Genomic DNA, 23,786 nt, shown 5'->3' with positions numbered 1-23,786 from the left:
CGTTCGAACCCCCATTCCGCCCCTGGGCCCCTTCTCTTTCCCCCCTTTGGGTGCCCTGTGCTTCTTGCCGTGCTGCCCCCAATTGATTGCTATCGCAGGCAGCCCGGTCGAAGTACCGCACCATAGAAAACGCAGTGTTGGGTGACTTGCAGCTTGTAATTGACCGGGACCTTGGGAGGTACAGATGTCGTGTCATTTTTGAGGGTGCCTTCTCCCTCACCACCCTGCGCCTCTTTTCGCGTCTCTCCTGCTCTTTCTGCCTTCCCATCTGTGACCACTGACCACTGACCAACCGTGGACCTCTGACCTCCCTTTTTTTCCCCATCCCAACTTTCTGAACTCCCCTCGTGGCTTCCTTCACTGCACTCGCTCAACCTCTTGCCTTTTGCAACTTTCTCCTCCCAAAAGGTCTTCTTCCACTTTCCCATCTTCGGATTCTACTTTCCACAAGCAGGATTCCATTGTATACCCTTTTCGAGAAAAAGGCACGCCTGTCTCTCTCTGTTTTAACAACCTTCTAATCGTCCATTTCTGGAACTGCAAGAGCTACCCCTTTGGTCACCTCAGCCAAATACACGCCTGTCCTCCTCTCCGAAAAAGCGCAGCTTCCCCTTGTTGCCAAATTCAGTCACACCGACCAGGCCAAGAGAACCTCTTCCCTCTTTCAACTCTTCACACACTCGTTTACATACGCACCTCACCCACGGAAGCTACCACGTCTTCCTTTCTCTGCGTCGCACAACGATATCGAACCATCACCTAACCCCTCAACTCCAATACCATCAACATGAAGGGTAAGCACTTGCCCCATACGAACAGCTACATGCGCTTCAGCCTGCCCCAGTCCCAGCCTTGCCCATCGATCTGCGATACTCGAGGCTGGCCGGCGGCAGGCGCAATATGTGGTCGGCAGTGACGCAAACTTGCTAACTTGCTTGAACAGCCATTATTCTCGTCGGCGGCTTCGGCACTCGTCTTCGCCCTCTGGTACGTTCATTCCTCTCCCTAGCTTGAACACACAGCACACAGCAGCAGCAGATTTCTGCCAGCGGCTGCTGTACCTTCCACACTGATCGAATATGTTACTGACCTGGTATTTCCAATGCGCAGACCCTCACCCTCCCCAAGCCCCTGGTCGAGTTCGCGAACAAGCCCATGATTGAGCACCAGATCGAGGCTCTTGCTGCTGCTGGCGTCACCGATGTTGTCCTCGCTGTCAACTACCGCCCCGAGGTTATGGAGAAGCACTTGGCAGAGGTGGGTCTTTCCATGAGCTTCCCCTCTGCAGCTACCATAATAAATACTGACTTCCTCCATCCATAGTACGAGAAGAGGTTCGGCTTGAACATCACCTTCTCCGTCGAGACCGAGCCCCTCGATACCGCTGGTCCCTTGAAGCTGGCCGAGAGCATTCTTGCCAAGGACGACACCCCCTTCTTCGTCTTGAACTCGGATGTCATCTGCGACTTCCCCTTCAAGGACTTGGCCGAGTTCCACAAGAACCATGGCGATGAGGGCACCATTGTGGTCACCAAGGTCGAGGAGCCTAGCAAGTACGGTGTCGTTGTCCACAAGCCTAATCACCCCACCAAGATCGACCGTTTCGTCGAGAAGCCCGTCGAGTTTGTTGGCAACCGCATCAACGCCGGCATGTACATCCTCAACACCAGTGTACTCAAGCGCATTGAGCTTCGCCCCACCTCGATCGAGAAGGAGACCTTCCCCGCCATCGTCAAGGATGGTCAGCTGCACAGCTTTGATCTCCCCGGCTTCTGGATGGACGTCGGTCAGCCCAAGGACTTCCTTACCGGCACCTGCTTGTACCTCACTTCCCTCACTAAGCAGGGTTCCAAGGAGCTTGCCTCCCCCTCAGAGCCTTACGTCCACGGCGGCAACGTTCTGATTGACCCCTCTGCCAAGATTGGCAAGCACTGCAAGATTGGACCCAACGTGACGGTCGGCCCCAACGTCGTTATTGGCGACGGCTGCCGTCTTCAGCGTTGCGTTCTGCTGCCCGGTTCCAAGGTCAAGGATCATGCGTGGGTTAAGAGCACTATTGTCGGTTGGAACAGCACTGTTGGCAAGTGGGCTCGTCTTGAGAACGTCACTGTCCTCGGCGACGACGTGACCATTGGCGACGAGATCTACGTCAACGGTGGCAGCATTCTCCCCCACAAGAGCATCAAGGCCAACGTTGACATCCCCGCCATCATCATGTAAAACCAGAACCGAACAACCGGAAAAAACACTATACCCGGGCCTGGACGAACACTCTGAGGGTCCGCGCTCTTCACACTTCTTGTCTGCACGCCTGTTCTTATCGACTTTCTAATTTCAAGTTGCGATACGATTCACCACTCCACTCATGAGTCTTCAAACTTTAAGAAACGGGGGCGGAAACCAAACACTACATTTTTGGCTGGCGTCGGCAGGGGGAAATCATTTGGCGAGCACAGAAAAGCACTTGGCTTTGCGATGTTTTAACTTACTTTTTTGCGTTTGGGAAAGATGATGGTCCCCAATTTCGTGACGAAATGCAGACGAACGGTGTCGAGGGCTGTCACCCAGCTTGGAGGATATCTCCCTCGATGTGCCGTGGACATGGAAGACTCCCAACCGTGGGGTCATCTGTGAGACAGATGAGAATAAAGATGATACCTCTGAATTTGAGACCGCGAACGTGCTTTGAAGATGGTGACAATTCGTCGTGTTGCTCATGCGCATGTCATGCGAGTATCTCGTGATTTGATGTGGGGGGAAGGAGGGGTGGAGGGATACCTGAGATGACGGATCACATTTGCGCCTTCCCCGTGTGGATGGGTGAGTGGGTGCGAAAGGCAAGCAAGACAAGAAGCTGACTTGATAGGTATCCTGTCTAAACGAAACCAACTTTCCCCCAATATCATACCACCATCAAAAAAAAAAAAAATAGGCTTCTTTCTCCTTTTCTGTATACCCAAGTACTCCGAACAAAATCTTCAAACCCACATGCTTTCTACACTTTTCTACTCCGCATTATCACGCACCCAACCCCTAGACATCTCGACAGCCTGCTCCCACTTTTTGAACATCTTTTGGCTCGTCTCTCTGTCGAGCGCGGGCGTAAAGATCTTACGCCCGTTCTGGTTGACGTGCTTGAGGTCCTCGAGCTCGCCCCAGACGCCCAGCGCGAGGCCGGCGGCGATGGCGGCGCCGAGGGCCGTCGTCTCGCGCATGGCGGGGCGGTCGACGCGGATGCCGCTGATGTCGGCCTGGGACTGCATGCAGAGGTCTGAGTTGGAGAGGCCGCCGTCGACGGCGAGGTTCTCGAGGGCGTGGCCCGAGTCGTTGGCCATGGCGTCGAGGATGGCTTTTGTCTGGTAGCATGTCGCTTCGAGGGTCGCGCGGGCGATGTGGCCCTTTTGGGTGTGGGCTGTGATGCCGACTGTTTTGGGCATGTTAGTAAGGTGAGTGGTGTTGATTGGGAGATAATGACTTACACAGAGTTCCCTTTGCGTCGTCGATCCAGTATGGCGCAAAGAGGCCGCTAAAGGCCGTCACGAAGACGACGCCGCCGTTATCAGGTACGGTCTCGGCTAGCTCTGAGATGCGAGACGAGTCTTCGACGAAAGAAAGGTTCTTGACGAGGAACTTCACGCCCGAGCCTGCGACTGCGATGCTGCCCTCGAGGGCGTATACGGGCTTTCTACCCTTGCCGAAATCGTACGCGACGGTAGCCAGCAGACCCGACTTGGATATGACGGGCTCCTCGCCAACATTATACAACAGGAAGCAGCCCGTACCGTACGTGTTCTTTGCCTGGCCCGGGGAGAAGCCGCACTGGCCGACGAGGGCGGAGGATTGGTCGCCCAAGCAGCCCGCAATCGGCACGCCCTTGAGGACGCCGCGAGCAAAGGAGCCGAAGGCGGTCGGGTCGGAGGAGGGGACGATCTTGGGGAGGTGGATCTTGGATTGGTCGATGCCGAAGAAGGAGAGGAGGGTGTCGTCGTACTTGAGGGTGCGGAGATTCATGAACATTGTGCGGCTGGCGTTCGTCGAGTCGGTGACGTGGATCGCGTCGTCGCCCTTGTCTGCGCCGCCATTGAGGCGGTAGATGAGCCAGGAGTCGACGGTGCCGAAGGCGAGGTGGCCCGCATCGTAGGCTTCGCGGACGGAGGGGACGTTGTCGAGGAGCCAGCGGAGCTTGACGGAGGAAGGGTAGGTGGACAGGGGCAGACCGCACAGGTCCTGGAGAGCGTCTGCGCCGGGGCGGGCGCGGAGTTCGCGGACGAGGGAGGTGGTACGGGTGTCGGGCCAGACAACGGCATGGTGGAGGGGTTCGCCGGTGCGGACGTCCCAGAGGACGGTGGTCTCGCGCTGGTTGGTGATGCCGACGCCACGGATGTTGGCAGGGGAGTAGCCTTGTTCAGCGAACTGGGCCATTGCCTTTTCAACGCATTCTTCGACGGAGGAGAGGAGCTCGAGGGGGTCGTGCTCGTGCCAGCCCGAGTGCGGGTAGTGGTTCTCAAACTCGATCTGGTGGCTTGCCACAGGGTCACCGAGGCCGTTGAAGATGAGGAAGCGAGTCGAGGTCGTGCCTTGATCTATGCTGCCTACGAACCAATGTTCTTTGAGTTCTTCTTGGGTCTCTGTGATGCCGGCTGGGAGGTGTTCGGCCGGGTCTGCGGCCACGCGCGGGCGCTTGGTTTCTCTCGTCTCGGCCATTGTGTTGTCGGTGCCGCCGCTGCTGTGGTGGTAGGTTGTTGGTAAGTCAAGAAGAGGAGGGAGAGGAAGAGGAGGACAGAAGGGGAGTAGGAGTGAGAGTGAGACACAAAGAGAGGAAATACAAGGGGTATCTTGAGGGAAAAGGTAACGGAGACAAGAGAGGGGCCGAGGAAGAGAAGAAGAAGCTAAAGACTAAGCAAGCTGGGGCTCTGGGGACTTCAATGGGGAACGAGGAGGGTCGGGGGGACCACGGGGGGTATCACGCGGAGAGAAGAGCAAAATCGACAGCGCCCCTGGGGTTGTACGGGATTTGTTTCCGCAAGCACGCGCAAAAGCAAAGGGGGCCGTAGGAGCCGGCGTGGGAGGCGGGGCGGGTACGGGGGGAGACGGGAACAAGTCGGGATCGTGGATTTCGCGATGGAGCACGAGGCGATAGAACTCGGGAGTAGGATATGTGTGTGTGCAGGTATAGGTTGTGGTTCTTGTGTGTGGACGATGACTGACTGTCTAGCTAAATATGCCGTCCCACGAGGAGGCTGGTTGGTGGTATTGGTGGTGGTGGTACGAACGGCGGGGGACTGAGACTTTGACTGAGACGAGGTGTTCTTGGTAGACTGTTCGTCTTGTGAAGCTCTTGCGTCTATTCCAGCCGCACGAACACCGTTGCCGTTGTTAGCCTCTGCCGTGGCATTATTTCCCAGGGTCGTCTTTGCTGTCTGTGTTGCCCGCCGCTGCGACGACAAATTTCGGACGGACATGTGCTGCAGCAGCGGCGGCCCCAGCTGGAGCTTCGCGCCGGCGCTCGGCATGATGTCAGAAGCGGGCGTGGGGCGCTGATTGGAGGAAGAATTGAGGGGTTTGGGCCTCGCGCGAAGCTCCCGCTGCTGCTGCGGCGTGCAACGAACCGTTTTGCACGTGTAATATCCCGTACTGACTATACCATTATCGCCAGCGTCGCTTTCACCTCTGCGGCCGTGTATACAACGTCTATGGGCCGTACATGATCTCAATGGCTTCGTCCTCGTCCTCGGACTCGGGCTGAAGAACTTGTCTGCCGGCTCGCTGGTACCGGAGACGACGGGACCCAGAAAGGGGGAAATCCTGGGGAGTGATTGGGGGGTTTTAAGGACGCGTGAGAGGATTTGGGGATGCATTAGGGAAACTGGGCCCAAGACTGGGTCTCAGTAGTCGTAGATCGAGCTCGAGGGGGCTCGGGAATCGAAAGGGATTTGCTGCCTGCATACAACGCGGTAGCGAATGATGCAGGCGAATCATGAATGTCTGCTGTAGGATGGTAGTCGTTCGTTTGTCTTCGCGAAACTTTTTTTGCGCCGCTGGGTCGCTGGTTCGCGGGAGGGAATCCCGAGGTGCGTTTGATGGAGACATGGGGCGGCTGGGCGGCTCTGGGTCTCGGGCATGGTCGGGGTTTGAGCACCGAGAATCTCTCCATTTTTAGGTAAAAGGCAATGGGTCTACTGGGGTCTGGGGCCGATGAGTTGACGGGCCTTCACCGAGGTGAGGGTGGTGAACGGACTGTCACCGACGCTTGGTTTTGACTACATCGTAGGCGTGAGTGGAAGAGGGAGCCAAGTGGGTGACATAATCGTTTGCCGTACTATGAACCATAGCTCTTTTTCTGCTATTCTTCTTTCTGCTGTACATTCTCTAGTGATGATACATAGTATATAAGTAACAATAGAAACGTAGCTAAAAAAGGGGGGGGGGGGTTTCTTTAAAAATAAATTAAAAAAGAATAATGATGATGAGAGAGCTAGAAATAATGATCAGGTCGTAAATAAGTGTTACGATCTTTTGTTGGCCGGTATTTAATCTTGTCACCCACTTAACTACACCGCAGCCATAGTCTCTATGAGAGCGTTTAATTAGGGGGCCGCATAAAGCAAGGTGGTAATGGTCTATCCATCTATTCGGACCTTGCGGACGGGGTCATTCCCATATTTCAATCTGTCAATGGTGGGATTGGCCGCCCAGAAGGGGTAAGAATGTCCAGACTCTTCTGCTGCTGCGGTCTCGACTTGTCTATAGCTTGAGAGACTATTGCGATTTACCGTGGAGATGATGAACGACATGAGATTGTGAGTGTGGACTTGGTACCTGGTAGCGGCTGTCTTTAAGTAGGAATGGAAGGCCTGTTAAGAAACGGTGATGGAAGTTGCTGATTGGATCGGTATTAATCCTCAAAAGCATACCAAGAAGCGCAACATCACAGTTAACTTTGAAAGTCCAATTGATTCCACCCCTGGGACTTCGTCCATAGCTACTTTGAAAATCAAACACGTATATTTTAGTCATAGCTCGAGTTGGTCAATGATGACCCTTCAGCTCCAAGACTCCGGTTTGTAAATGCGGTCTTGCCGCGACCCTTCTTTTACCCGACTAAAATCCCTGTTCTCCTAGTACTTAAATCAAAATTACTAGAAGAAGTACTTCAACCCAGCATCTCCACCCAACTCTCAGCCCGCTTACACCAGACAAGAAGAAACCGCGTCCCAGGCAGCACGGTCTCCACGCTCCACGTCCAGAACTGATGGGATCATAATGCTTTCATGTATGCTTAAGAAGAGCGAGGCGAGGAATGCTCCTGAGATGGCAACAAGAGGGAGCACCGGCAGGACCCTGTCGAGGACTAGCTCCGGTCCCTTTAGTAATGTGGTTAGAGTCGCATAGGACATTAGGATGAACAGAATGGAGTAGCTGGATTTAGACTGTAAGTTTCGTTGTCTCTGTTATCGCTTGGGGGCTAACACGTACGCGTTGGGCATCTTGGACATGTGACGCCATGTGAGAAAGAGTACACTGTCCACAAGTGCAGCACTGCACCAAAGGCTGTTTACCCTCGTTAGTATATAGATACCGAAAGCCTTGGTGACGACCAGGCAGACTAGTTGTAAAGCAGCGGGGCAATAGGCTCATCGTGCACAACCGCAATGTAGACAGATACGGTTGTTCCCGCAACACCTCCGACTTTGCGCAGTATCGTGAGGGTACGGCCGCGGCGAAGTCCACCGATTCGACGTCCGATACCGATATGACGCCAGATTCTAGAGAGACAATTGGTCTTCGTGTCAGTAAGTCTCCCTTTTGCTCACGAAGTTTGAAAGAACAAATCAAAACGTACTCGATGCTATAGATTGCCGGAAGCCTCAGGAGTCTCTGAGGCAAAGACACCGACCTTTCTGGTGGAGCCGGCTCCCCAAGCTGCTGGATCTCTAGGTCTTGCATTTCCATCAGAACGTAATTGGCTAACTGTAGATGTACTGGGGAGAATGCAGTATTCGATGTTGGGTTCCAGTGTTGATGAGAACGATGGGCATGGCTGTTTTTCTAGATGTCAGACTTAGGAGGGAAGGAGGGACGATGATGTCTAAAGATGAAAACACAAGGTCTCTTTTAGCAGCTAGCCTGATTGAAATGCTGTGTAACGCGGTGGAAGTGAGGTCGACTATGTGGTTGGCCCTCGATTACGTGGCAGTGCTCAATACGAATACCTAGTGCAACAGTAAGGCTCGGTGAGGAGTTGGGCCGCACTTGAGTTCTGAAGAGGCGTTGAACCGGCCAGCAACATTGCTAAAACAACAAGAAGCAACTCGAGATACTCTGTAGGGACGAAAGTTACAGACAACTTATCGAACATCTACGAAATGGCTGATCCAGTCAACTCATCCGCTCCACGATGGGGGCAAATTCGCATTGCTGAGCTTCTCGACAGGGCTCAACCAGCACATAATTCGCAGATTGGTGAATTCGGGCCTACATTCATTTCCATGGACTTTGTGGAAAAACTAGGCTTGAAACCCTTGCCTTCGACACCTGGCGCCTGGAAGCAGAGATCTGCCCGCTATCCAAAGAGTCGCATGGCGAAGTTGGCAGCAGAGATGGGGACGATTTTTGGCTCGATGATTCTGAAGGAGAACGCTGTGCTTGGCCAGACGCGAGAACCTCTCAATTCTCCGACTTCTTGGAACGCTGGACTTTCCGCCCAATCTGAGGTATCCGGCGAGAGATGGCACTCAGGGATAGGAAATCTCTTAGGAAACTCCCTGAAACAAATGGTCCGTGGCATAGTATACTCTCTTCTGAAAACTAGCTAACGCATACCTTCTGTGCAGGTCACCCAGATCCTCACAACCCCGACACCCCGCATGCTGATGGTCGGCCTGATCACCTATGGCATCGGGGTGTCGATGTTGTATCACATGAACGACAGACACAAACATCAAGACGCCGTTATAGCGATAGGAATCGTGATCGGGGTATGTCTGGGAATATTTATGGATATGGATGGACAGGCCATACTACTGCGCATTCTTCCGTGGGCAGTGCTCATAGCCGTATGGCTAAGCGATATGGGGCATCAATTCTTCTGGACTCGCAATGCCCAACTAGCAACGGTTAGCACGGCGATTTGAAGAACTTGAAGGGTTCACGATTTGGGAGGGGAAACACACGGTTATCGAGACAGCGGAGAGGCATACACTCATGTTATGCCCGAAGGAGTGAAGGATCCCTTATGTATCACACGTGTGTTTGTGCAATATAAACCGGCGATTGAAAACCCATTGCGAGATTGCCCCCAGTGATTTTGGCAACACGCCATGAGCTACTCCCAGCCACTACGGGCGACCGCCATCAACGAAGGCATGACTAGAACAAACATTGAGTGAGTATTCAATGAAACGGCGATACATGATGGCATTAGCCAAGGAGTTAAAAGGGGGAACCAAAGGGTTTTCTGATAACCAAGAAACCTGAGTAGGTCATGGCAGTCAAGTGGGTGACAAAATCGATTTCCTGCTATACATCTTAACAAGCACCCCTTTCACCACTCACATCATAATCATTACCTCTTTCGCATCAAAGTCTTTCTTATGTACGTAATATTACATACTCTTTTCAATAGATATTAATTCTAGTGATAATAGCGGTGGAACTGCTTGTCGGATGTATCGAGCGGAAATCAATTTCGTCACCCACTTGACTGTATCCTAACATCCAAAGGCTCTGTATGCGATTCCCTGATGTTGTCGATAGTCTCCGGACATTAGCTGATCCGACGAATACTAAAGCGAAGCACTTTATCAATAATTAGATCGTAGCTATACTATGATCTCGCTCAGGGGGTTCTTGAAGGATGAAATGAAGATCTGGCGTTAGAGCCGAGAGCAGGCGTCCTCGTGCGACCGGAATGAGCCATCGTCTTAAGATATACATCGAGCATTCTGTTCAAGCCTTGACAATAAGCAAGCTACTCGCGGTAGTCGCCTAAATTCAGCTTAGTGAATCGCTTGTCCTGAGCTTTAGGAAAAGAGGAGGGCTACAATCATAACATGAGGCTATTCGCACTTATTGCCACTCACTCAAATTTGCCGAAATCAGTACGAAAGACACCTTTTACATGAAGCCAAATCATTTCTAATACATTAACCGTACTTCACAACAGCAGATAAGAAATACGAAGTCTGAAAAAACTGCAAAAGATTGGTACACGCCCAACTTCGAGCGAGGCTCGAACTTGCGCGTCCCGCGAGGCAACCAGAGAGGGCCCGATCGGGATATTTGCTTTCCCTCAGCATGCTGAGGTGATACCACTAGACCAAGCGCACTTGATCTAGCGGTACCGCCTCATCTGGTGAAAGCAAAGCGAGTTGGAGCGCCTCATGAGGGTATGGACGGGAGATGGAAAAGACATCCGGGTGTAGGGCAGGGAGGTGAGGCAGGTAGGTGAACTTGCGCACAGCCTTGGGAAGAAAGGTACGCCGGTTCAATCCAAAACCTTCCTGCCGTACGACCCGGTCAACTATCTACCCAAGGTATATACAGCCTCAAATTTGTGTGGTCGCTCCAGCTACTGAAGGCTCTGGGTGAACACCCTGTTGACCACATCTTGCTACGGCACCATTGACATGCCCCTACCTACCATGGCCCTATGGAGTTTTCGAAATGAAAAGTCTATAACGCCATGTACTAGTAGAAATGAACAGTGTCCTCCAAAAGAGAACGGAAATGTGACAGGAGAATTGATGGGTATCACAAACGTATCCTGTCCTCCAACCACTCCGCAATGGCACCCTCCCCACGTTCACCAAGTTCAAGCCCCTCGTTCACACCAACCTCGACGACAGTCACCCGTCTTTCAGCCTCAGCTTCCACGTCAAAGTCCTCGTCCCACTGCAGCCTCGCCTTAAACTCCAGCTTCTCCAAGCTCCGCCTCATCAACCCCGCCAGCTCCGTAGCCTGGGCTTCAAACGTGTGTCCTGCCACCTTCCGTCTCCTCGCCGTCCTAGAAGCGAGTTCTCGAGCCATGGAAGATGCCAAGCTGCTTTTCCTCGTCGTCGTCTTGCGCCTCGTCACAGGTTCAGTCGGGGTATCATGGAGTAACAAAGCATGAGGCAGCTTGAGCGTCGACTTTCTCGGCGGGAACACAAGCGCACTCCGCCTCGGCGCTGCCATCATCACCCCTTCGGTAAAGCCAAGGATATCAGCCGGCTTCACGTCCGAGTTGACAGAGGAAAGCCGTTCCAATAACGACGACACGGCCGCCGCCTGCATGAAGCTTGACGGCGCGTTCATGCCGGGCGTCTGGAAGAGAAGACTAGGGCTCACAAACGGGTCGAACAGGTCTACCGGTGAGCGAAACAGGTTCTCCATCTTCATCTGCAGCATATGCAGCGCCGACCCTTCCTCAGGCCGTGGCGGGAGTTTCTTGCTGCGCGCGGTGGCGGGCCTGTTGATCTTGTGGTCCGGGAGAAACATGGACCAGTTGTAGATGCCGTTCCAGGCGATCAGTCCACGGACGGCCATGCGGGCATGGTGATGGGACTCAGTCAGGGCTAGAGAGGTGGCCATGCTGGCGCCGGCGTGGGAGCTGTATACGTATATGTCGCGGCGGGAGTTGGTGCCGGAGGGTAGGAGGTTTTCTGTGATCCAGGTGTAGCCGGCGAGGACGTCGTGTAAGGGAGTGGGCCATGTGAGAGGCGTGGTGAAGTTGAAGTCGGGTTCTGGGTCGTGTTCGGCTTCCGGTGGGGTGGAGACCGGAGACTCGGACCGGGACGGGGACCATCGGTAGTTGATGACGGCCGTTGGGTACGGCATGAGGAAGTGGGGGATGGGGGTCAGGTATCCCGGGGTTGGTGAGAAGGGCGGGATGTACACCATCAAAGGAGTTGCGGCGGGATGACGGTTCACATTGTGAAGACTGATATTTGCGTTAAATAGAAGTCATGGCCTGGTGGGATGGAGTGAGATATACTCTACTGTGATGGCCCCTGAGGAGCGACAAGGCACATCGACGGACTCGATGTCAGGCCTGTCAAGATGGAAACATCTTCGTTGAAAGACATGAGTTGGGCGCAGACAAGACGACAGCCAAGGTGCCGGCCATCTTCTCATCGTCTATGTATATGAGACAATAGCAGGACGAGCTACTGAAATACTCATGTTCAGTTGGTCGCTCACTCATTTACTCACTCATACACTCATACTGATGTGAGTACCTTGGATGTAAGTGTATGATTTTGAGTGAGTTAGTTATCCGAGTAAACAACCAGCTACAATTCCCCAGACGCGTTTTTTTCTCACTAAGTTGTAAAGGGACCACCCTCGGACCAACCAGCGGCCATTCCGTCTCCTCCACACCACCATAATCTCCCATTTCTCCAGCCTTCGTGTTTGCACCGCCGCAAACTGTCCCCCACACGTCACCTCTGCTAAGCTTCGAGTTCTTGGTCAAGGGTCCCTCGACTCCCACTTTGTTGCAGTAGCGTCTACGTCGTACTACTGTGCCCTGGCACCACCTAAGAATTTGACCCCAAGCGCCGGAGCAACCACCGCTGAAATGGAGCCAAGGGATCGCTGTTTCGGGAGAGATCATGAGCTCTGTCCTACTGCAGGCATGGGTGACCTGATCTGTCTGATGATTGACACCAAACTGTTGGCGACATGCCACCCGGGGGGCATATTGCATGCCAAGCGAAGAACGATATATATAAGTTCAAATGCCAAGGATGAATGGTGCAAACGGTCACGGCGTAACTGGCGGCCAAATATTTGTTCAAAGACATCGCCGAATCTCGCGAGGGAAGCACACACTCGAGAATCCGAGATGGTCAGACAGAGATCATCCGGCCGTTTACAATCTAAACTAGGCCACGCAACAAAACGCCCATCCGTTGCGTTCCTCGCTACGTATTGGAGCACATCTTTTGACGTGTCTCAGTTATCTGATCAGTAGACGCGAAGAGGAAGACAAACGAGAGGAAAAACAAGGCGCGAGTGCACACCCTCTTCGGCGTCCCCCAAACAGACGTCATCGCGAAGTGCCTCCATCCCCCTCCGTCTGGGGCACCCCGGCTAGCACGGATACCGGTAGTACTTTCAGGAGTCTAGACTCCCGACTCTATGGGTCCTCAACCTCGATGAGAAAAAGGAGATTTCGAGAATTCCCCTCTTCTTCAACTTAGTTATTAACTACGGCCAAGAATTGTAAAGATAATCGTTCACAAGACTCTAGCGTCGTGTTCTTGAGAAATCTTACCTAGGTAGCTTGCAGCAGCCGGGAATGCCTTCACCTTCGGCGGATCCACCACACCGCACCCGCTCATCTGCCCCGCGCGGCTCGCCGCTCGATCCGACCTCGACGCCGCCATGAACGACGCCGACCTGGGCGATAACATTGACGAGCGCATCGGGCAGCTCGAGCAGTCAAAGAACCCCCGCAGCAGCGAGAAGCGCTTTGCCAACGATGTCGCACATCTCGACCCGAGCCGGTGGTGGTTCGCCTCCTCCGCATTTCCCATGATCGCCGGCACCCTCGGCCCCGTTGCCTCGGCGTTCAGTATTTGTGCCCTCGTCCGGCCTTGGCGACAGCACTACCCGCCCGGTACCGACATCACCAACGCCGCTTTTGAGCCGGATCCGAAATGGTCAGACCCCCGTCTCATCCAGACATTCGTGTTATTCACGATTCCTCACACTCCTCATGTGTGAGCCATCCGTCAACACTGACATGGGGCTAACGATGTTTGCAGGCTCATCATCGTCAACGCCATCCAGCTGGCGATAGCAATCATCTCAAACGTCTTCCTCCTCCTCAACATGGCCCGCCGCGTTCGCTTCTCCCTGGCCCAACCCATCACCATCGTGGGCTGGTACATGTCCGCCATCTGCCTTATCGCTCTCAACGCCACCGCCGCGGGGCCTCTCGTCATCGAGCCCGCCGAGGAGTACATCTTCTCACAGGCCTTCTATTACGGCATGTTCGCCGCCATCCTCTACTTCCTCACAGCCTCCCTCATGGTTGTCACCGTCTACGGCGCCGCCACCAGTCACTACGCAAAGGACTTCCAGCTCACCACCGCCCAGCGTACGCTCATGCTCCAGACCATTCTCTTCCTTTGCTACCTACTCGTTGGCGCCCTGGTCTTCTCCACCATTGAGAGCTGGTCTTACCTCGACGCCGTCTACTGGGCCCAGGTCACCCTCTTCACCGTCGGCTTCGGCGACTTTGCCGCCGCATCCCCCCTCGGCCGCGCCCTCCTCATCCCCTACGCCCTCGTCGGCGTCATCTCCCTGGGTCTTGTCATCGGCTCCATTCGAAGCCTCGTCCTCGAGCGCGGCCGGCGCAGGCTCGATGCTCGCATGGTCGAGAAGAAGCGCCGCCAGCTCATCCGCACAATGACGCGCAAGGGCAAAGACGAGATCCTGAAGCCCATCCACCCAGATACCAACGACACCTCCGCCTCGGCCGCCTCGTCTCCCTCTCTACCCGGCACGGAGCTCGCGCGCCGCGAGGAAGAATTCAACCTCATGCGCAAGATCCAGCACCAAGCCTCGACCCGCCGCCGCTGGATGGCCATGTCCGTCTCCTTCTCCTCCTGGCTCGTCCTCTGGCTCGTCGGCGCAAAAGTCTTTCAGGAGTGTGAGCGCCCTTACCAGAACTGGTCCTATTTCGAGGGCTTCTACTTTGCCTTTGTCACTCTCACGACGATCGGTTACGGCGACCGCACCCCCGTTTCCAACTCAGGTAAAGCTTTCTTCGTCTTCTGGTCCCTCCTCGCCCTGCCCACCATGACGGTCATGATCTCCAACGCCGGCGACACCGTCGTCAAGGCCGTCCGCGACGCTACCCTCGAGCTCGGCAACATCACCATCCTCCCCGGCGAACGCGGCTTCCGCAAGGATCTTATGTCCGTTCTCCACCGCCTCACCTGCGGCTTCCTCTTCCACCCCACCGACGAGGATTCCGATGAAGACTCGGATGGCGAAGACGACGCGCTCCCGCCGGGCTTCCTCTCCAACGCCCACCGCATACGTCGGGAAGAAAACGACGACGACGATAACGACGAAGAAAGCGACGAGACAGAAGCCTACTCCACCGTCCTAGACCGCGAAACCTCCCGCGCCCCTCCACCATTCTCGCCAGAACCAAAAGACTCCCAAACCCGTCCATCACCCCGTGACCGCCAAACCACCACTACCAACAACAACACCAACACAACCCGCCGCCGCCGCCCCTTCTCCCGCGTCCGAGACCCCACCTCCGCCCTCCCAGCCTCCCGCGCAGACTACCACTTTCTCCTCATCTCCGAAATCGCCGCCGTCCGCCGACACGCCAAAGAGAAGCCCGCGCGGCGATATACATTTGCCGAGTGGGCGTGGTACCTCAAACTCATAGGCGAAGACGAATCCAGCTCCGCCACGCACCGCAAGGCGCGCCCGCACATCCACTCCAAGAAGAAGGCGAAAAAGGCAGCCAAGAAACGACGGCGGAACGGGGTTGTCGATGAGGAAAACGCAGAGCACACGGAGGCGGAGTGCCCCGACGAGGATAAGTGGTCCTGGGTCGGCTCGCAGTCGCCGCTGATGGGCAGCCAGGAGGAGTGCGAGTGGATCCTGGAGAAGCTTACCGAGAAGCTGCGAGACGAGCTTGACGTTGTCCGCGGCGAGGAGCTCGAGAGGAAGAGTACGGTGGATCGGGAGCGGGATCTGGCTGATGAGAGAAAGGGGAGGGATGAGGTTGATGGGTTGTTGAGATCGTGATACCCCCTTTCTGAATTGTCATTTGTATTGCGATATTCACCACGATTCACCACGTATGTAATTTTGAGACACACTTTGGCCGGTTCAGACATTTCATCACACTTAGTGCTCATACATGATAGGGTAGCTACGTTTTCATGATCTACATAACATACAACACACATACATAAAAGAGGTAGCATAATTTCAAAACCTTGAGCATCATCCACATCAGATTCATGTCAAGCAAAAGCAACTTAATCCACAAAACCACGGGTCACACAGGCCAGACACACAAAGAGTAACCTTGATATCTCATAGCGAGAAGGGGGGGTATCAGTATCATTAAGTTTTATCCATCCCCACGTGAGGGTGCAGAAGCCTCCAACCGTGGGAAAGGTTATCTGGTATGCCAGTAGTCCTAGGGCATTGCCTTTCTCAAGAATACAAATATACATACACTACCGCTACACGTATCCGAACATGCAGCAAAAAACATGCTCATATCAAAACGCTTTCTCCAAACGCTTTTGAAAGGAACATCCAACAAACCCCCTCCTCTGTCTGTCCAGAAGGTATTCTTCTCCACTTTCATCTTGTTAACGATATTGTTCTCCTATTCAAGAAGAAAAAGACGCTTCACCATCTCATTCCACTTCCACCAGCGCTAGAAAGCAAATCCACCACGGTCCTAACCATGCCAACCCCCAGCACCAGGGTCTGCACGGCAACAGCCACAACGACTCGCTTCACGAGATCTAAAAGACTCACGGCTAGTCATCTACTGCCCAGCAGAAGCCTCCGGTTGCGCTTCATAGCCTGATTCAGCCCCTTCTCGAGCTTCTCCGTCTCCTTGCGCGCAATACCCAGCGCCGACTCGGCGTCCTCGACACTCATGAGCGACATGGCATTGAGTGGTGTGCCAGGCAACTTAGGGTGCACAGCCCCAGTTCTCTGCTGGGCGTCCACCTGTGCGGCGGCGGCCGCCATGGTGGAAGGGGAGGCGTCGGTGACGAAGCCCTCGCTACCCTGCTGGTGCTGTGGCGAGTCCAGACCGCCAAACGGTGTCTCGTCTTCGGGAATGTCCTTGCCTGAGCCACCGCTCTCGGCGGAGTAGATGCCTGCGCCCGCTGCTGCGTCGTGTCCATAAATGTACGGAGCGAGAGAGTTTAGGCTGGCGGCGGCTGTTTCTCGTGCAGATAAGGCGTCCTTGGCACCAGGCGCAGATTTCCAGCTGCCCGGGAACAGGTTGGTGTTACCCAAGTTGAGTCGCGGGAGAACGAACTGGTTGATGTAGCTGATGGCCTCTTCACGCTGAATCTTATTAACAGGGTCATCGGAGAACATCTTTTGTGCGTTGGGCGAGGGTGGAAAGTAGGATGGGGGCCCGTTGGGTACCGCTCTGCCTTTGATCAGGGAGAAGCCACCCGGACGGGCCTGATGACGAGGCGCAACAAAGCTGTCGGGCTGGTCACTACCAACTGCTACAGACTTCTGAAGCGCAAGATATCTGCCTTCTTCCTCTTCGGTGAGATTTCTCAGGCAATCCCCGTTGGGCGTAATGAGTACACGCTGACCTTCCATGATCTTGCGCACCGGCTGACCAGTAAGTAGGATAGCATGGTCTGCCTCGGACACCATATTCTTGGTCGTAGCCGTAGGGGGCGGGTTGTTGCTCAGGGTGGCAGCGGAAGGCCTGTCAAAGCGAGAGTGAGCGTCGAGGAAAGGCTTGAGGAGGGCAAGTAGTTCCGCGGTGGGAACCTCGCCCGCTTCATGCAGGGCATGGTAGACAACTTCAGGAAAGGTATTCGGGTTGTCGGCAATATCCTGAGACTCCTCTGGCACAGCAACAGCTGTGGGTACAAGAGGCGGTGGTGTTGGCGTTGAAGGTGTTCCTTCTTTACTCTTGCCCTTCTCCTCCGCTGCCTTGGCCATCTTGGCGGCTTGCTTAGCAGCCTTGCCTTTGGGAGGAGGTAGATCCACCACCGTTCTCTCGACGATAGGTTTGGGAGGCGGAGTTGGCTCCTTGGGAGGAGGGGGCGGGGTGGCGACACGCTCGACGGGCTTCTTGACTGGTGTGGGGGCCGATGTGACCGGCTTTTCCTTCTTCTGCTTCTTCTTGCGTCCGAGGATGGGAGCCTGCTCTTCGGTTTCCACGACTTTGGGCGCAACAGTAATGGAAGCGGACTGCTCCTTGTGCGCCTCCTTTCGCTGCTTGCGCTGCTGGCTCTTTGTTGTGTTGCGGACAGGTGCAGTTCCCACTCTGGTAGGGGGTGGTGAGCTGGTACGAGAAGCAGACACAGATGCGGAGACGATAGAGGCGCTATCGCTAATGATTTCGCTAGCCGGTGTTCCAGGACGTCCAGAGGCGGAAGAAACAGCCCTTGCCGCCGCAGAAAATGCGGCACCTGATGGTAGAGCTGGCGGCACTTCGGCTTTGGGTGTCGGTACAACTCGCAAAGTCTTGGGCGCTGCTCTCGCGATAGGTGATGCTACACTGGCAGTCGTTGGTGTTGGCAAGGCTGGGAAGGCCGAGACGTCAGATTGCTCCGTGGTGGTGGTCTCTGGTTGCTTTGGCTGAGCTGCACTGGTAGCGGCGGCAATGTTCAAGATACCCGGTACGGGCTTCTCCGTGGCCTTTGTAGTTTTGGGCGCTTCAACAGCCAGCACGGGGGATGGACCTGAAGCCGGCGTCGCAGCCTCTGCCGGTTGGGGCTTCTTGATGCTCGCTGGGGCGATCTTTGGAGTTGCAGCTGCTGACTTCGCTGGGGTCGCAGGCCGTGGGACGTTTCCAAGTGCTGGGAAATCCTCTTCCTGCAACTGCAATACAGACTTCCCCTTGGAGGGAGATGCTTGAGAGGCAATGTCCTTTGATAGCCCACTCTCAACAGCCAAGGCTTTGATGTTCTTCTTGGCTTCTGTCCCACCGGCTTTCTTGCGAGAAGCCTGATCTGGTGTGCCAGTCCGCACGATATTAGCCATAGTAGGGACTGCTGGCTTGGGAGCCGAGGGCGTCAGTGGTGTGACTGGTATTACGGGGATTGGTGCTTGTCGTGGAGCCGGCGATGCGGTTCTTTGTGGAGGGCCGAGACCAGGTGGAGGGGTCGGAGCTGCTGGTCGTGATAGTCCGCCCAGGGTACCGACATAGCTCGGCAAGGGGTCGTCAGAGACTAATTTGTCTACCGATAGAGTGGCCTCATCGTCGAGCGAAAAGAGATCGTCATCTAGGGAACCAGTTAGCCAAGGGGTTCCCTAGAAGTGGTGTTTTCCTTAAAGACAAGTAAGGAAAAGAAGAGACAATAAAGCATGGTAGCAGCACGAGAGACAACAGTTTATATACATGGACAAATGTTTACAGGAACAAGACAAGTCACGGCTGCCATCATCGTCTTCCATGATGATTTGCGAGGACAAACGAGCGGTAAGTATGAGCAACGTGCTATATTGGTCCTTGTGCCACCCCCATCCTCATAACGGGAGGATGGTCTGCGAGTTAACGTACATTGAGGCGACTGGAAGACGATGATGGCTTGCCTGACTGACGTGACCCCATTAACCATGACGACGTGCGGTCCCAAATGAAAAAAGAGGTATAATGCCGAGACGAAGTGTAGGTGTCGGTCCTTGCTTGCCCAGAAGAAAACGTGAAGCGACGCCAAATGCAACCCTTTGCCACTCTCCCCTGAGCAGCCCTGATGTTTTCCGCAATGCTCGCTGAATCAATGCGCGTGTAATGTGCGGTGCGCTCTCGGTCCCTTTGAAGAGCGGTCGTCCGCCTGTGATATGCCGCGACGCCCTCCCCCTCATGATACATGAAGTGTAAAACAAAACCCGTAAACGACCAACACCGACACCTCATCTATCGCGTTGTCTCTCGAGGCTACCAGCCTGCGCCTGGGAAACGCGTATTGTACATCATGTTCGGGTTGTACCCACCTTGGCTCTGTCCACCGAACAGTCCCTGTCCGACTCCGGCATTGCTCTGCGACTGGTGTTGCATTCTCGCTTGCAGGATACTCGGGTCCGCAAGATCAACTAGACCACCTCCTCCAGAGGAGGAAGTGTTAGCATGTCTGTGCTTCTTCCCCTTCTTCTTCTGCTTGGGACCGAAGTCTTGGAATGCTCCAGGCTGGTTACCGTAGAGCGACGCCAGGAGGCCCGAAGCAGGAGCTGGGGTGGAGGAGGTAGAGGATGGGTACTGATTAGAGAAAGAAGATAACATGTACTCACGCTTACCAGCATCATGACCCTGTCCATTGGTTCCCCGACCCCGAATCAACGTCTGGAGAAGCTCGGCGGAATCCTTGGAAGTCGCACCGAAGGCGCCACCGAACTGGCCCTGTCCAAACATGTTTGGCGGAGTTCCTGTCGATTTGAGACCTGGAGGAGGTCCGGGCATGGAGGATGCATAATACTGGCTGCCTGGCTGCGAGTGGAAAGCGGAAGGCATCATGGCCGTCTGCTGGGCCATGATTCTTGGGTTGGCGGCAACCTTGACTGAAGCTGAAGTGCCGGCGGTGTCATTAGCAAAGCTGAACCTAGATCCTTGTCTGTTGTGGCCGCCACCTTGTTGCTGAACCGCAGAAGGCTGCGCAGTTGGAATCCCAGGAGGCAAGTGATCGCCGAAGCCGCTCTGAGATCGAACGAAGAGCTGTTGTTGAGGCGTCATGGATCGGCTGCCACCAACAGAACTAGCAGAGACGGAAGCTTGACCAAATCCAGAGCCAAGTGCGGGACCGAAAGGGCCGTCGTTGTTGTTGCGCTGGATGGGAGGCTGAGTGCCAGGTCTACGCTGCTCGAAGACGACGTCGCGCGCAACATCTCGGTCTTCGGGCTCGCCACCGAGCGCCAGACTGCCCCCAGTCTCCGGCTCGCCTTCCGAGGCCTCTTGAGGTTCGGATTGTTGCTCCTGGTCCACGCCGAGGCGCGACTCCTCTTCTTCGCGCATGGCTCTTCTCTTCTCGCCTCCGCGGGTGTCGAACATGGGAGGGTAAATGGTCTCGATCTGGTTCGTATCCGGCGCATTGTATGAGAAAGGGCAGCCCTGCATAGCCTTGAGCAGCTGTCTAAGCAGATTCTCTGGAAGGCTGTTGGATTTTCGGTTGTCAGCAGGAGCAGTCGGCTTCGGGGCCTTGGTCTCGGTCGGAGGTGCGGGGGTTTCCTTTCTCGAGGGGGTCTCGTCGATGGCCTCGGGTACTGCCTCGGTGGTGACGGGGAGGGCTGTCGAGATTGCAGGGCTTGAAGCGGCGCCACTAGTGGCGTGGCTTCCCCTGCGGCTGCGCTGAGGATTTCTTGCCCAGTTGGCAGAGGCAGGCAGAGCTGGTCCGTCGCCGCCATTCTCGGAGCCGTCCTTGCTTGACGATCGTGCCATGGGTTGAGAAGCGGGAGCCGCAGGCGGTGCGGTATTCTGTTGTCGAGAAGCGGTGCGAGACGGTCCGCCACCGCTGCTCGAGGAACCACCCCCAGGGAGGGGCCGCTGAGAGCTTATGCTGTTCATCGAGGATAGATCCTGTCTAGTGTAGCTGTCCTCCTCGTCACCCAGCTCATGCAAGAACATGCACTGCCTGTTGGTGCACTGCTCATGCCGCAGCCAGGCCGAGCAGTACTTGGTGGTACCGAGCTGGGCTCTGAGAACGCGGTCGCCATTCTGAGAACCGTTGACAGCTTGGATGCAACGTTGGGCGTCTTCCTTCTTCTCGAAAGTCACATAAATTCCGAGAGATTGGTGTTGGCCGTCCTGGCTCTTCCGACTGCTAATCGAGATTTTCAGGATGTTGCCGTATTGACCGAAGAATTCGGGCTTGCGAAGTGTCTTGAGTAGTTCGTCCTCTCGCACTGTAGGTGTCAAACCGGTCACGTAAACCAGGTTCTTCTGAACGACCCGGACGCCGATGAGGTTTTTGCGGTTTTCCTTCTCAACCTCGCGCTTCTGAACCTCCTTCTGCTTTTGTTCCACAGCTCGCTTCTTCTGGTTCTTCTGGATGTTTGCTCGGAACTCGGCGACCCTAGTATTTGTCAGTGTGGCGTCGACCAAGGTGGTAGGAGGGGTACACACTCTTCCGTAGTGACAACCTTCCACTGGATTGTCTTCTCGTCGTAAGGTCTTCGGCATGCAGGACACAGGCCGTTCATGTTGTTCTTGATATTGTTGAAGCAGAACTGGCACACCTATGAAACTGTTAGAGGTCGAGGTTCTTCGTCCGAGGCAGGAACGATGGAACATGGAAGTCGCTGTCGCCGTACCTGGTAGCCGCAAGGGCATGGTCGGAAATTCCGATCTGAGAGGTCGAACTCCTCGATACATAACGGGCTGTAGTGGAGAGAGTCAGTTCACGATGCCCAACACCTCAAGGTCTCACGCATGGGTTGCACGCAAGCAAGATGCGCGCGAGGTCAGAAATAAGGTATCATACCATGTATCATCCTCCTCGTCGATGAATGTGTCTTGGGGTGCCATGGCGATGATCTGTGGCAGTAGGTATATTTCGTGGGGTTGCGGGAAGGTTGGGTTTCGATTTGTGAGTGGAGGTGGTTAGGAGAGGGAAGTTGTTCAATACCAGACAGAGGTGAAGCCAAAGCCTTTCTCGGATGGGTCGTCTGCTGCACTAGAGCGTGGTGCCTTAGGTAAGATGGATCCACTGGTTGCCGTCACGTGCTGGTTACCAATGACAAGCCAATCAAGGGACCGAGAATATTGCAAGTCAGCAGAATTTAGATCCACCCCTCCCAGTCGCTTGGGCAATCGTGAAGGAAAGAACGCTCTTGAGTAACGGCAGGTGCGGTTTCTTGGATTCTTGAAAGGAAATCATAGATTTCAGGAAGGTGCTCAATATTGGCAATTGTATTTTACCCAAAACTTTGAGTCCTATTGAATTTGCTGCAAAGTTTTCAATCGTCAAGACACAGAGGTTGTGAGCACCTCGTCCAGCCAGTTTGCCGGCACCTTCAGGTCCGCATCGAGTGTCAAAAGTACCACCCTGGGGGTGGACCTACCGCCGGTTAGCTTCTTTCAATCCCCAAGCATCGCGAATGCACAGCATCATCAATCAACTTCCCCAGAGGCAACAAGCCCCCCAGCACTGCAACAATCGCAATAATGGCAACGAAGCTCTATCGTAGTAGAGCTCTGGCGGGCTTGCGCAACTGCCGCCCCAGCGAGATTCGATCTTTCTCAACCTCGATCCCTCAATTGGCCGGCTTCCCGACCGGCTATCCCAAGGATGCCGAAAACCTGAGGAAGTCTCCTCGCGAGCACATTGGCACCCTCAAGGCTCCTCTCATCAACCCTGCCGACAAGTACGGCTCCAAGGCCGATAACCTCCACAAATACGGCTCTTGGATCATGGGCTGCTTGCCCAAGTACGTCCAGCAGATCTCCGTCTGGAAGGACGAGCTCACCATCTACGTCTCTCCCTCGGGAATCATTCCCGTCTTCACCTTCCTCAAGTGTAAGTGTCAATTGATCCACGATATAGCGTCACTCTCATCTAACAATACGTAGACAACACTTCGGCCGAGTACACCCAGATTAGCGACATCACTGCCGTCGACTACCCGACCAGAGACCAGCGATTCGAGGTCATCTACAACCTTCTCAGTGTCCGCCACAACTCGCGCATCCGCGTCAAGACCTACGCCGACGAGGCGTCCCCCGTTCCCAGTGTCACTTCCCTCTTCGATGGAGCCAACTGGTACGAGCGTGAGGTCTACGATCTTTTCGGCGTCTTCTTCGCCGACCACCCCGATCTGCGCAGAATCATGACCGACTACGGTTTCGAGGGTCACCCCCTGCGAAAGGACTTCCCTCTCACTGGCTACACTGAGGTCAGATACGACGAGGAGAAGAAGCGCATCGTTACCGAGCCCCTTGAGCTTACCCAGGCCTTCCGCAACTTCGAGGGCGGCTCAAGTGCCTGGGAGGGAGTTGGACCTGGCACGGACAGACGCCCCGACACCTTCAAGCTGCCTACGCCGAAGCCAGAGGAGAAGAAGGAGGAGCCGAAGAAATAGATCAGAAGATTCTGACGTGTATATAACTGACTCTA

General features: G+C 54.8%; 8 protein-coding genes across 8 annotated transcripts; 4 read left to right on the top strand and 4 right to left on the bottom strand.

The window, feature by feature from the left end:
* Positions 1 to 787: 787 nt before the first annotated feature.
* On the top strand, positions 788 to 2,220 carry CPAR01_12495 (mannose-1-phosphate guanyltransferase; the record flags this gene model as incomplete). Its single annotated transcript, XM_060496751.1, has 4 exons — positions 788 to 794; positions 944 to 987; positions 1,111 to 1,257; positions 1,324 to 2,220. The coding sequence occupies 4 exons, from the start codon at positions 788 to 790 to the stop codon at positions 2,218 to 2,220; spliced, it is 1,095 nt and encodes a 364-aa protein (XP_060344284.1).
* A 785-nt stretch (positions 2,221 to 3,005) lies between these two features.
* On the bottom strand, positions 3,006 to 5,513 carry CPAR01_12494 (glycerol kinase; the record flags this gene model as incomplete). The annotated part of the gene is made up of 3 exons (XM_060496750.1): positions 3,006 to 3,424; positions 3,480 to 4,726; positions 5,209 to 5,513. 3 exons carry the CDS (start codon positions 5,511 to 5,513, stop codon positions 3,006 to 3,008), a joined length of 1,971 nt encoding a protein of 656 aa, XP_060344283.1.
* A 1,674-nt stretch (positions 5,514 to 7,187) lies between these two features.
* On the bottom strand, positions 7,188 to 7,947 carry CPAR01_12493 (uncharacterized protein; the record flags this gene model as incomplete). Its single annotated transcript, XM_060496749.1, has 4 exons — positions 7,188 to 7,419; positions 7,477 to 7,551; positions 7,608 to 7,766; positions 7,844 to 7,947. 4 exons carry the CDS (start codon positions 7,945 to 7,947, stop codon positions 7,188 to 7,190), a joined length of 570 nt encoding a protein of 189 aa, XP_060344282.1.
* A 419-nt stretch (positions 7,948 to 8,366) lies between these two features.
* CPAR01_12492 (uncharacterized protein) lies at positions 8,367 to 8,816 on the top strand (the record flags this gene model as incomplete). The annotated part of the gene is made up of 1 exon (XM_060496748.1): positions 8,367 to 8,816. One exon carries the CDS (start codon positions 8,367 to 8,369, stop codon positions 8,814 to 8,816), a length of 450 nt encoding a protein of 149 aa, XP_060344281.1.
* A 1,936-nt stretch (positions 8,817 to 10,752) lies between these two features.
* CPAR01_12491 (uncharacterized protein) lies at positions 10,753 to 11,817 on the bottom strand (the record flags this gene model as incomplete). Its single annotated transcript, XM_060496747.1, has 1 exon — positions 10,753 to 11,817. One exon carries the CDS (start codon positions 11,815 to 11,817, stop codon positions 10,753 to 10,755), a length of 1,065 nt encoding a protein of 354 aa, XP_060344280.1.
* Positions 11,818 to 13,368: 1,551 nt separating this feature from the next.
* On the top strand, positions 13,369 to 15,762 carry CPAR01_12490 (ion channel protein; the record flags this gene model as incomplete). The annotated part of the gene is made up of 2 exons (XM_060496746.1): positions 13,369 to 13,706; positions 13,752 to 15,762. The coding sequence occupies 2 exons, from the start codon at positions 13,369 to 13,371 to the stop codon at positions 15,760 to 15,762; spliced, it is 2,349 nt and encodes a 782-aa protein (XP_060344279.1).
* A 756-nt stretch (positions 15,763 to 16,518) lies between these two features.
* On the bottom strand, positions 16,519 to 22,198 carry CPAR01_12489 (general negative regulator of transcription subunit 4; the record flags this gene model as incomplete). The annotated part of the gene is made up of 5 exons (XM_060496745.1): positions 16,519 to 18,965; positions 19,678 to 21,746; positions 21,797 to 21,909; positions 21,985 to 22,051; positions 22,155 to 22,198. 5 exons carry the CDS (start codon positions 22,196 to 22,198, stop codon positions 16,519 to 16,521), a joined length of 4,740 nt encoding a protein of 1,579 aa, XP_060344278.1.
* Positions 22,199 to 22,837: 639 nt separating this feature from the next.
* On the top strand, positions 22,838 to 23,751 carry CPAR01_12488 (NADH dehydrogenase; the record flags this gene model as incomplete). Its single annotated transcript, XM_060496744.1, has 2 exons — positions 22,838 to 23,189; positions 23,243 to 23,751. The coding sequence occupies 2 exons, from the start codon at positions 22,838 to 22,840 to the stop codon at positions 23,749 to 23,751; spliced, it is 861 nt and encodes a 286-aa protein (XP_060344277.1).
* Positions 23,752 to 23,786: the final 35 nt, after the last annotated feature.

This window comes from Colletotrichum paranaense (assembly GCF_030867605.1).
Source record: "Colletotrichum paranaense strain IMI 384185 chromosome Unknown Scaffold_11.1, whole genome shotgun sequence".
In the NCBI taxonomy this organism is placed as follows: Eukaryota; Fungi; Ascomycota; class Sordariomycetes; order Glomerellales; family Glomerellaceae; genus Colletotrichum; species Colletotrichum paranaense.
This window is presented reverse-complemented; position numbering and strand designations above follow the sequence as displayed.